Source organism: Berghia stephanieae, chromosome 1 (genome assembly GCF_034508935.2).
Source record: "Berghia stephanieae isolate SIO BIC M18660-M18661 chromosome 1, UCSD_Bste_1.3, whole genome shotgun sequence".
Classification (NCBI taxonomy): Eukaryota; Metazoa; Mollusca; class Gastropoda; order Nudibranchia; family Aeolidiidae; genus Berghia; species Berghia stephanieae.
The window spans coordinates 21,639,363-21,651,407 of record NC_088360.1 but is presented as its reverse complement, the minus strand read 5'-3'; the positions used below and the strand labels follow the sequence as shown (position 1 = coordinate 21,651,407).

Below are 12,045 nucleotides of genomic sequence, written 5' to 3'. Positions count from 1 at the left end.
CATTTGAAAAACAAAAAAAAACAACAACTGTAAAATGTAAGTCCTTGAGGTTTTTTTAGAATTAGAATATAATTTACATCACATACCCAAAATGGTGGGACCGTGCACACCTTGCCTGTTAATACACGGTAAACATTGATATATATATATATAATATATATGATTTATGGGGGAAAATTCTTATCGTTTCAATCGATGTTTAGCAAAAGGACATTATTCATGACATTTTGATGGAAAGGTGGACATGAAATCATTTCACCAAATTTGTCTTTTTCTTTAAAACTGTCTGAATCTCTAGATTTCATTGGATGGATAAAAAATAAAGACAAATAAATATTAACCTCTGCTGCCTTTGGCTTTGGCACTTCCAGCCTCAGACTTTTTGCCTTTTGGAGATTTTGATTTTTTGTCTTTAGACGACCCTCTAGACTTTGCTGAACCTGAAAAAATCAAACGTTTTCTTCAATTTCAATTTAACGGCCAAGAAATGAATTGAAATGGAGCGTCGACATCAACAAATCTCAAATATAAACAATGTAAATTGAAAAATATAAAATATGAAAATAAAGTTCGACCAACAGAAAATGTAACTTCAAATGAAAAGAGATGAACATTCCAACTTGGTGACTTTTACCCTCAGCCAGTAAGGTCTCCTTGTTGACATGAACCAGAATATCGACATGAAAGACGGCGTCCAATTCTGTGGAATTCTCTTCCTGTCCGGAAGTCTTCTTAGAAATGTTCGCCGATTCACTCTTAGATCCAGGCTTGGAACTCTCCTTGGACTTGGGGTTTTCTGAGCCGCTTTTCCCATCAGAGTCCACTTTTTGGTCAGATGTTGACGCAGGATATTTTTCTGATGCAGAACGTTGGTCAGAGTGTGCTGCTGACCTTTGGTCACTACTCTCTAACAGGGCAAAGACGTTAGATGTCGATTTGTGATAGGATAGCAAAACTATGTCATTGAAAAGAATTGTCCCTGACAGCTAATTCCCCCTACCCTCCCCCCCCCCCCCCACATCCCCAACAAACCAAAAAAATCCCAAAACCCCCAAAATCCAAATATAAAAAAATTACCGTAAAAAAAAAAAACAAACCAAAGAGAAACCCAACAAAAATAAAAGTCAACCACCCTCCCCCCCCCCCCCCCCCCCAAAAAAAAAAAAAATATACACAAAAACCCCCAACCCAAATCAACCCCCAAAATCTCATATTCTCCCCCCCCCCCCCTTTCCCCCTCAAAGAAAAAAAATAAAAGAATCCAAAAAACCCCTAAAAGAATTTTTTAAAAACAACAGATTAATTAAAAAAAAACCCAAAAAAACCTACCCCCCCCCTCCCCCCCCCCCCCCCCCCCCCCCCCCCCCCCCAAACTTGAAACAAGACAAACATCCTTCATTCCTTTTCTAGAAGAGATTCAAGTCTCCTAGCAATCTTTCTATTATTCCCCAACTGTGCCCAGTTTTGATCACCTCTATGAGCAGCGCAAAAAGACTCTTTACTCACACTGCACTCAGGTGTAAAGCGAGTACCTGGCCATAGTCAGCTTTGTCTCTGTCAAGAAAATTGTAATATTGCCATGTTAGGGGGCAGCATGGCTCAGCAGTACGGTCTTTGCTTCGGACCCAAAAGGTACCGAGTTTGATCACCTGCTGCTGCATTGTGTGGCCTCGAGCAAGTCACCTCGCCCTAGCTCAATTTGCGACGTTGCACTGCGGCTGATGTCTGGGTTATTCCAGTCTTCCCTTGGAATATACCCTAGAGACAAATTGGCCCTATGGGATGAATAAAGGGAATTTTATTATTTTTAAAAATTGTTGCCAAAACCTACACAAGGCCAACACCTTCTTGAGGTCAAAATCTGCTAGAAGTCAACACCTTATTGATGCCAACCTCTACTCAAGGGCAACACCTACTTGAAGTCAACACTCACTTGAAGCTAACACCTACTCGAGGCCAAGAAATACTCAAGGAAAACACTTTCTTGAGCCCAATACCTTCTACCAGTCTTGAGGGCAACACTTACTCGAGACCAACACCTACTTATGGCCAACATCTAGTAGATGCCAATATCTACTCAAGGCTAACACAAACGAGAGGACAACACCTTCTTGAGGCCAACATCTACTTTGTGCCAACACCTACCAGCGCGACTCCCAGTTTTGGATGATGGTCTTGAAGTTCTAGTCTCAGGCCCTCCTGGAGCAGGTTCATCTTTGGGTGGTTCAGGAGGTAACTCAGGAGGGGCACCCGGCGCCTGTGGGAATAGTAATAGTCATAGTAATAGTAATAGTAATATACAGAAAGTGCCAGTAGACAATAAAGAATACAAATTTCACAGTGAAGGGGGCTCAAACACATGACCTTACTGATATGACAACTTCGCCGTGGCCATGAGAGGGACGCTATGCAGTTGATGCCATCCACCACTCCAATAAAAGTGGTAGTGTCTTTCCTGAGTCCCTCTCTTGAGGTGGTAGTAGTAGTAGTAGTAGTAGTAGTAGTAGTAGTAGTAGTAGTAGTAGTAGTAGTAGCAGTAGTAGTAGTAGTAGTATTAGTAGTAGTAGTGGTAGTAGTAGTAGTAGTAGTAGTAGTAGTGTAGTAGTAGTAGTAGTAGCAGTAGTAGTAGTAGTAGTAGTAGTAGTAGTAGTAGTATAGGTAGTAGTAGTAGTAGTAGTGTATAGTAGTAGTAGTAGTAGTTAGTAGTAGTAGTAGTAGTAGTAGTAGTTAGTAGTAGTAGTAGTAGTAGTATAGTAGTAGTAGTAGTAGTAGTAGTAGTAGTAGTGTAGTAGTAGTATAGTAGTAGTAGTAGTAGTAGTAGTAGTAGTAGTAGTAGTATGTAGTAGTAGTAGTAGTAGTAGTAGTAGTAGTAGTAGTAGTAGTAGTTAGTAGTAGTAGTAGTAGTAGTAGTAGTAGTAGTAGTAGTAGTAGTAGTAGTAGTAGTAGTAGTAGTAGTAGTAGTAGTAGTAGTAGTATGTAGTATAGTAGTAGTAGTAGTAGTAGTAGTAGTAGTAGTAGTAGTAGTAGTGTGTTGTAGTAGTAGTAGTGGTAGTAGTAGTTTGTAGTGTAGTAGTAGTAGTAGTAGTAGTAGTAGTAGTAGTAGTAGTAGTAGTAGTAGTAGTAGTAGTATGAGTAGTAGTAGTAGTAGTAGTAGTAGTAGTAGTAGTAGTAGTAGTAGTAGTATAGTAGTAGTAGTAGTGTAGTAGTAGTAGTAGTAATAGTAGTAGTAGTGGTAGTAGTAGTAGTAGTAGTAGTAGTAGTAGTTAGTAGTAGTAGTAGTAGTAGTAGTAGTAGTAGTAGTAGTAGTAGTAGTAGTAGTAGTAGTAGTAGTAGTAGTAGTAGTAGTAGTAGTAGTAGTAGTAGTAGTAGTAGTAGTAGTAGTAGTAGTATAGTAGTAGTTAGTAGTAGTAGTAGTAGTAGTAGTAGTAGTAGGTAGTAGTAGTAGTAGTAGTAGTAGTAGTAGTAGTAGTAGTAGTAGTAGTAGTAGTAGTAGTAGTAGTAGTAGTAGTAGTAGTAGTAGTAGTAGTAGTAGTAGTAGTAGTAGTAGTAGTAGTAGTAGTAGTAGTAGTAGTAGTAGTAGTAGTAGTAGTAGTAGTAGTAGTAGTATAGTATAGTAGTAGTAGTAGTAGTAGTAGTAGTAGTAGTAGTGTAGTAGTAGTAGTAGTAGTGTAGTAGTAGTGTAGTAGTGTAGTATAGTAGTAGTAGTAGTAGTAGTAGTAGTAGTAGTAGTTAGTAGTAGTAGTAGTAGTAGTAGTAGTAGTAGTAGTAGTAGTAGTGTAGTAGTAGTATAGTAGTAGTAGTAGTAGTAGTAGTAGTAGATAGTAGTAGTAGTAGTAGTAGTAGTAGTATAGTAGTATAGTAGAAGTAGTAGTAGTAGTAGTGGTAGTAGTAGTAGTAGTAGTAGTAGTAGTAGTAGTAGTAGTAGTAGTAGTAGTAGTAGTAGTAGTAGTAGTAGTAGTAGTAGTAGTAACAATAGTAACAACCATACATCTACGAAGTCAGGGTTTTACCTCCTTTTCCTTCTCAGCCTCCAGTTTCTCAGCTTCAGCCTGCACGTCTTCCTGGCCCTTGGATTGGAACTAAAAGAGGATAAAATCAGAAAGACAATTCTTCCAGTCAAAAATGCAGTCAGATTGTAAAATCATGAAAAAACTCCCCCCAAAAAAACATCTTTAAATGGTGTAGTGTCAGACAAAGCAAAAAGAAAAATTAAAGAATCAAAAATCATTCTTATAAAAATAAGCCATCCTTGACCGCAGATCAAACCTGGGATCTTGTGGTTACCAGTCAGACGTGCTATCATTACAGAGGTTACTCAGTGATGGAACGGCTTAATGCTTAGATTCTTTACAAAGAAAAAATATGTTTGGTTATGAACTCAAATTTGTCATGGATCGCAACAAGACAAATCTTTTGAAGAAATCCTTCTTGATATTTGGCTCTCTCAGATTCATCCTTGAATCAACTGTCATCTTAATTTAAAAAAAAAAGTGTGCAGGATGAAAAAAGAAAAAAAGAAAAAGAAGATACAAGCATGCGTCTTTAACCAGTTAACTGTCCTACTTTGGCATGAAATGTATTTAAAAATCTGGCCAGAAAACTGTCCTTCCAATATGGATCAATTTAAATGACTCTCATCTTGGCAACGACTCAATTCTGGGACCTCGTGGGGTCTTCTTTAAAAGTCCCAGGTTTGAGAGTTTTTGCCAAGATAAGGGTTATATCAATTAATATGTGAAGGACGAGTTTTATGGCCAAATTTTTAAATACAGAGTTTCGAGTAATTAAAAATCTCCTTAAAGATGAAAACGAAAAGTAAAGCAAAATAAATAGAAAGTGTAAAAATAAAATGAATACCTTAGCCAAAGTGTCTTCCATAATTTTCTCAGTCTCCAAGAAAACGGCATCTTTTTCCAGACTGGCATCCACCGTCTTGAGTGTGCCAAACCGAGTAAACCATTTCTCTAACTTTGGCCAGTGGTCATGGAATCCCGTGACCCTTTGGATTGGATTGGATAACGATAGTTTTGTCATCATTCATGGCATACACTTTTTGGATTGGATTGGATAACGATAGTTTTGTCATCATTCATGGCATTCACTTTTTGGATTGGATTGGATAACGATAGTTTTGTCATCATTCATGGCATACACTTTTTGGATTGGATTGGATAACGATAGTTTTGTCATCATTCATGGCATACACTTTTTGGATTGGATTGGATAACGATAGTTTTGTCATCATTCATGGCATACACTTGGTGACTCATCACCTCAAACCAGTGTTGAGTTGGAAAGGTCTCGATGAGGAAAAGTGACTTTTTTAATCAAAACATTCAGAAACATGAAAATTGATTTATGGCACTTCAACCCCCTCCCCCCCCCCAATAAAAAACAAAACAAAGCAAAAATACCCAAATAAAAAAAAAACAAAAACAAACCCCAACAGTATTTAAAAAGAAAAAAAAGCTATTAAAAGCAATAAACAAAAATGAATATAACAGCTTAAGAAAAGTACAAAATACCCGACATGGAATAATATACTCTCAAGGCTCTCCTTCCAGATGGTATATTATTCCATGTCGGGTATTTTGTACTTTTTTAAAGCTGTTATATTCATTTTTGTTTATTGCTTTTAATAGCTTTTTTTTTCTTTTAAAATACTGTTGGGGTTTGTTTTTGTTTTTTTTATTTGGATATTTTTGTTTTGTTTTGTTTTCATTCAGTCAACAATTCTAGCAGCCTAGAATATAAAAACAAAAACAAAACTCTACCGACTCTCCACAAAGAAGTTCATGAAAACTTAATCCAGGATTCGTAATTTTGATTTTATTTCAATTTCCAACAATTTTAATAATCCTGACATAACAGCGTTTGGAGACAACAGGTCACATTTTCATTCATGGTGAAAGCGTTTTCATTTCAAATTAAATTTTCTGAGATTGGTTGACCCCAACGAAGTACCTTTTTGAGGTGACGAGTGACAAATGTCCAACGTCAAGGTCAAACAGAAACAATTACTACATTTCAAGGTTAGTCAGATGCGGAAAAGGGAAGTAACTCTTACCTGGTTTGTATCTGTTCCTGATCATAGGAGGCGTCCTCGACTGGTTGGATCTTCTCAGTCTTCCCAACGCCAGTGGCGCTTCCCTCTGGGGGAGGATTGAACTCTTCGTGGAAAGTCTTCTCGGCTTGGATTTGCTCTAGGATGTGGAAAGGAAAGGAAAGGAAATTAATTGGATTCAATAGTCTGATGTCACGCCACTCGGTGGCCATCTTGGTTCTAAACAAAGAAAATCATTACTTTTTATTCTTCATGTTGGCTAGAACTTTTCATATGCCTTGTGATCAGAATGTGTAAAAGTGAAAATATGATCAAATTTATGTTTTTTTTCCTCTGGATACGCTTTTATGCTCGCCAGAGAAATATTTCATAAGGGCGTCCGCCATTGTTCCAATAGTTTAGAGCCAGTGTTACTAAGTTACCATGCGTCATTAGGAAGGAAGTGACGTTACGATTGTTGAAGAGTATTGTTGTTAGAGGAAAATGAATGGCTGGTGGTGCAAGGTGATGCAAGCAGAATACTATTCAGACTAAGGCAATGATGATTCGAAAAAAATAAAGGAAAAAATAAGATAATAACATTGATAATGATAATGATGATAACGATAAAGATAATAATAATTTTTAAAAAATAAATTAAAATAAAATAATATTATTAATAATAAAATAATAATAATAATAATAATAATAATAATAATAATAATAATAATAATAATAATAATAATATAATAATAATAATATATTAATAATAATAATAATAATAATAATAATAATAATAATAATAATAATAATAAATAATAATATAATAATAATTATAATAATATTGATAATAATGAAGACGATAATGATGATGATGGTGATGATGATGATGATGATGATGATGATGATGTTAATGATGATGATGATGATGATGATGATGATGATGATGATGATGATGATGATGATGATGATGACTTGCACCATACAAATTGAGAGATCCTGATAGCTCACTCGGTTGAGCACTCGACTCACATACCCGAGTCAAGCTGGGTTTTCTATTCCCTGACCCCGCTATTCACCCAGCAGTGAGTGTTGGCTAGACAGTATTATTTGGTCTGATGGAAAGTACTTCGTCAAAGACTAGTGTCCAATCCAAAGGGTGGCAGTTAATTATTCTACTATACATAAGGGCTGCATAATTTAAGATAAACTTAAGCTTTTAGGGCCTTATGTCTCTTGAAGACTGAATAGCCAATCTATCAACAAGCCTTTCTCTAAATAACATAATACAAACATTTATATTCAGCATATCAATGACTATTCTATGCTCAATTTGCTTCATAATACCCCACTTTGTAAAGCACTTTGAGCACGTTTAGTGGATATTGCGTTTCATAAAAGCTCACGTTTTAAACATTTATTCTCCTAGAAGGCCACGTGGATTAACCTTTCCATTTCGTACCGTATAAGTTGCCTGTTATGCATTATTTTTGTACAAACAATCCCCATATAAAATGGAACTGCTCATGCCAGGTACTCTCATACACCTCAGTAGAGTGGGGTAGTTTAAAGTGCCTTTCACAGGGACATGACAGAGTTTTGGATCCATCATCACCCATCTAGTCAAAGATCGTACTTTAAAAAGATCTGAGCATTTATATAGCACAATGTTTATTAAAAGTGCTCAAAGTGCTTTACAAGGGGTCTCAAGATAACAGTTAAAATTAAAATACAGGACAGGACATGAAGCCTTATGTTATGCTATTACAATTTATTTCGTGAGAGAAAATGCTGTTGCGTGCCAGGTACTCATTTTACACCTGAGTGTGGAGAGAAAATTTAAGCAGGGTGTCCTTTCCAAGGACTTAGCTTTGCACTGGCAAGAGCTGGACTCGAACCAGGGACCTTTCCATCCAAAGGTGGGTGTCACAACCACTAGACCACAAATCCATACTAGGCCAAGACAGAGTTTTGTAGCCCTAGTCATCCATCCATTCAATGACCAGGCTAAACTCACCCCATCTCCCAGCAGCCCTCTTCAGACAGAGTTCATCCCTCAAGTCAAACAGGATGACGACATCAATCCCGCTGGGTGGGTCGGCAGGTGATGGAGGTGGTCGTGGGTCTGGGACTAGGCTGGACTTCCGTGACTTGCCCTTGGGTTCGCGTCTCACAACCTCCTTGGCATTGGCGTCGTAGCCACTCAGGGCCTTTTCCAACATCTTTGCCTGGTTGTAGTTTTGGGGATAACTGTCCAACACCCAGCCCGTGCCTTCTGGGATTCTCCTGATAAACAAAAGAGAATAAATAAATAAATAAATAAATGAATAAATAAATGAATATATAGATAAATAAATGAATAAAATAGAAAAAAATAATTAACCAATTAAATATTAAACAACTGAATAAATAAATCAATCAATAAATAAAAGAATAAACAAGTACTTATATAGATAAATAAATAAGTTGATAAATAATTGGATAAATTAATGAATAAATGAATTACAATTGTTGGTTAAAAAAAAAATAACAAAGAAATAGGACAAAATAAAATACAAGAATGAAAATAAATAATTAAATAGATGATTAAATAAACGAATGAAAAAGTAAGTTGACTGACAAAAGTGTCAAGCAATGATAAGTGTGGTCAGCAGCTGAATGGGTGACATGTTCTTGAAAAATTTGAGTCCCAAATTTTTGTGTCCTTGGGTAAGGCGTTTTACATAAATTAACTCACTCGACTCAGGTCATGGGCAATGACAGATATTGTACTAGTTTTATTACAAAAAGATGCCTGACAGGTACTGGTACTGTATGAAATGGAAATATTATGTCTCAACGTGGTCTGCTGGAGAAATATATAACACACCGTGAAGCGCCTAGAGCATGAGGACAAATCCATTGAAATGTGCTATATAAATGTTCATAATGGGAATCAGAAGTCCTGGCATCACACCATCCTCTTTTCTGGTTCAAGAGTCTTGGGAAGTGTGTGATCAATCAACCCTTCAGAGAACTAGAAATGAATAGGTTACACGGTGAATCACAAGGTGATATTACTATTTTCGTACGGCAGATTTACTTGAGCTTTTATATAGCGCAATATCCACTTAACGTGCTCAAAGCGCTTTACAGGGAGTCCCTAGCCAACAGCAACACATAACATGTAGGACGAGACATGACGCCTGTCAGGCGATGTTACAAATTTTTGGGACAGAGACAACGCTGTTAACGGCCAGGTACTCATTTAACACCTGAGTATGGTGAGAGAATGTGAGTAAAGAGCCTTCTCCAAGGACTCAACTATGCGCCGAGCGAGGCTCGAACCCAGGACCTTCCGATCCGAAAGCGAGTGTCATACCACTAGACCACATAGCCGCACAATCAGATTCTAACGAAGACAGGGCGTAAAAGAGGCGAGGACGGCTGGTCATTTCAACTCAAATGTAAAGTCTGTCCTACGGTATGTCACAGGCATGTATAAAGAGGGTACAGATTTTCGTAAACAGGTACATGCGTAAGATACTCAGTATAAAATGGATGGATAGAATAAAAAATGAAGAAGTATGGAAAATAACACAGCAGAAACCAGTGGGAGAGGAAATAGGAAGAAGATGATGGAAGTGGATTGGACACACGCTCAGAAAGAACGACTCCACTATAACAAAGAAAGTATTGGACTGAAACCCTCAGGGCAGAAGATCAATGGGAAGGCCACGAGGAACATGGAGAAGAATTAAAGAAGCTGATATACAGAGAAGTGGTAAGACCTGGAATGAGATTAAAAAGACAGCTCAGGATAGAGAAGGATGGAAACTGTTTGTCTGTGGCCTATACCCTGACCCAGGGTGAAAAAGGCAATGATGATGATGATAGAGAAGGATGGAAACTGTTTGTCTGTGGCCTATACCCTGACCCAGGGTGAAAAAGGCAATGATGATGATGATGATGGAGGATGGAAACTGTTTGTCTGTGGCCTATACCCTGACCCAGGGTGAAAAAGGCAATGATGATGATGATAGAGAAGGATGGAAACTGTTTGTCTGTGGCCTATACCCTGACCCAGGGTGAAAAAGGCAATGATGATGATGATAAAGAAGGATGGAAACTGTTTGTCTGTGGCCTATACCCTGACCCAGGGTGAAAAAGGCAATGGTGATGATGATGATAGAGAAGGATGGAAACTGTTTGTTTGTTTGTTTGTTTGTTTGTTGCTTTAGGTCTCTTCCAACACAATTGAGGTTATATGAGAGACCGCTGAAACAAAGAAACAAGCAATCTAACAAAAATAGTACAAATGTCAATCAAAATCATAACCTAAAGATATCATAAGCTAAATTATAAATAACCAAGAACAAACAGGCAGAGGATTTACAGGAAAAAAATATCCCCTGTCAAAAATACAATCACAAACCAAAGAAGCAGGATATGCTAGTAAAGAGAAGAAGAAACGACATCACTATCGGATCGTACACCCATGCGAACATCATAGGTATATGATTCAAGGGTGATGCTCCCATCCAACTGTTTGTCTGTGGCCTATACCCTGACCCAGGGTGAAAAAGGCAATGATGATGATGATAGAGGATGGAAACTGTTTGTCTGTGGCCTATACCCTGACCCATGGTGAAAAAGGCAATGATGATGATGATTGAGAAGGATGGAAACTGTTTGTCTGTGGCCTATACCCTGACCCAGGGTGAAAAAGGCAATGATGATGATGATGATGACGACTGGCCTTTATTGACGACCAGCGTGATTTATTTAGGCTATAAAATAAGATGTAATCATTCTGAAATCAGAAAAACAGATGCATTCAAAAAAGGAAATTAAGATTTTCTGGTCACAAATACCAAAAACCGGTGCAGCTTAATGAAAGATGAAGTACAGGGAAAAATGGAAATAAATAACATTGTGAAATTGGATGTAAGCTTCAATTTGAACAACGCCACTACCACATTATCACATTCATCTGTAGTGTTTCATTCATCTTGTTTTGTTGATAAAGGGGAAACCAGAAACGTTCATTTGATCTGAAAAATATCCTGGAATGTCCAGGCATGAATGGCAGAAAGTTGTACGATGACATCATCAGACGTGAGGAATGGGCATGATTACATCATCAGACGTGAGGAATGGGCACGATGACATCATCAGACGTGAGGAATGGGCATGATGACATCATCAGACGTGAGGACACATCATCAGATGTGAGGAATGGGCACGATGACATAATCAGACGTGAGGAATGGGCACGATGACATCATCAGACATGAGGAATGGGCACAATGACATCATCAGATGTGAGGAATGGGCACGATGACATCATCAGACGTGAGGAATGGGCATTATGACATCATCAGACGTGAGGAATGGGCAGACATTTGTCATCGCAGATTGTGGCCAGTCAACGTCATTGAGGATGATGATGGATAGGAATTAAGTAAATAAGTTACCCTGACATAAAAAAAATAAATTGAGCTTTTATATAGCGCAATATCCACTTAACATGCTCATAGCGCTTTACACAGGGTCCCTGGCCAACTGCAACATTTAACATGTAGGACAGGACATGATGCCTATTAGGCGATTTTATAATAATTTTATTTTCGGATAGAGAAAAAGCTGTTAATGGCCAGATACTCATTTTACACCTGATTATGGTGAGAGAATGTGGGTAAAGAGCCTTTTCCAAGGACTCAACTATGCGCGGAGCAAGGCTCGAACCCAGGACCTTCAGTGTCATACCAAGAGACCACATCGCCACACATAACAAGAACAGTCACCTGATGGCTTCGGTGATGATGTCGACAACAATTTGGTCATCCACCGGTCTGCCTTTCTTCAAGAATTTCATGGCTTTTGATCCCAGCTTGTTTCTGGCTGTTGGCTGCAGGATTGAAATATATATTTACATCATTACATCTCGTGAGAAAGAAGATGAAATAGTTAACTGTGGATCATGACTAAAATAACTGGGGCTTTGATGATGATGATGATGA

At 37.8% G+C, this 12,045-nt stretch overlaps 1 protein-coding gene across 2 annotated transcripts in view; it reads right to left on the bottom strand.

Annotated features, from left to right (window-relative positions):
- LOC144970317 (sperm flagellar protein 2-like) overlaps window positions 1–12,045 on the bottom strand; it is an 88,509-nt gene that overhangs the window by 46,177 nt on the left and 30,287 nt on the right. For both annotated transcript variants that reach the window (XM_078909826.1, XM_078909837.1), the window contains exons 17-23: window positions 11,830–11,933; window positions 8,061–8,329; window positions 6,068–6,203; window positions 4,858–4,999; window positions 4,011–4,079; window positions 2,146–2,257; window positions 342–440 (exon numbers count right to left, since the gene is read on the bottom strand). In XM_078909826.1, coding sequence (XP_078765952.1) covers window positions 342–440; window positions 2,146–2,257; window positions 4,011–4,079; window positions 4,858–4,999; window positions 6,068–6,203; window positions 8,061–8,329; window positions 11,830–11,933 — 931 coding nt within the window. The remainder of the gene's footprint in view (window positions 1–341; window positions 441–2,145; window positions 2,258–4,010; window positions 4,080–4,857; window positions 5,000–6,067; window positions 6,204–8,060; window positions 8,330–11,829; window positions 11,934–12,045) is intronic.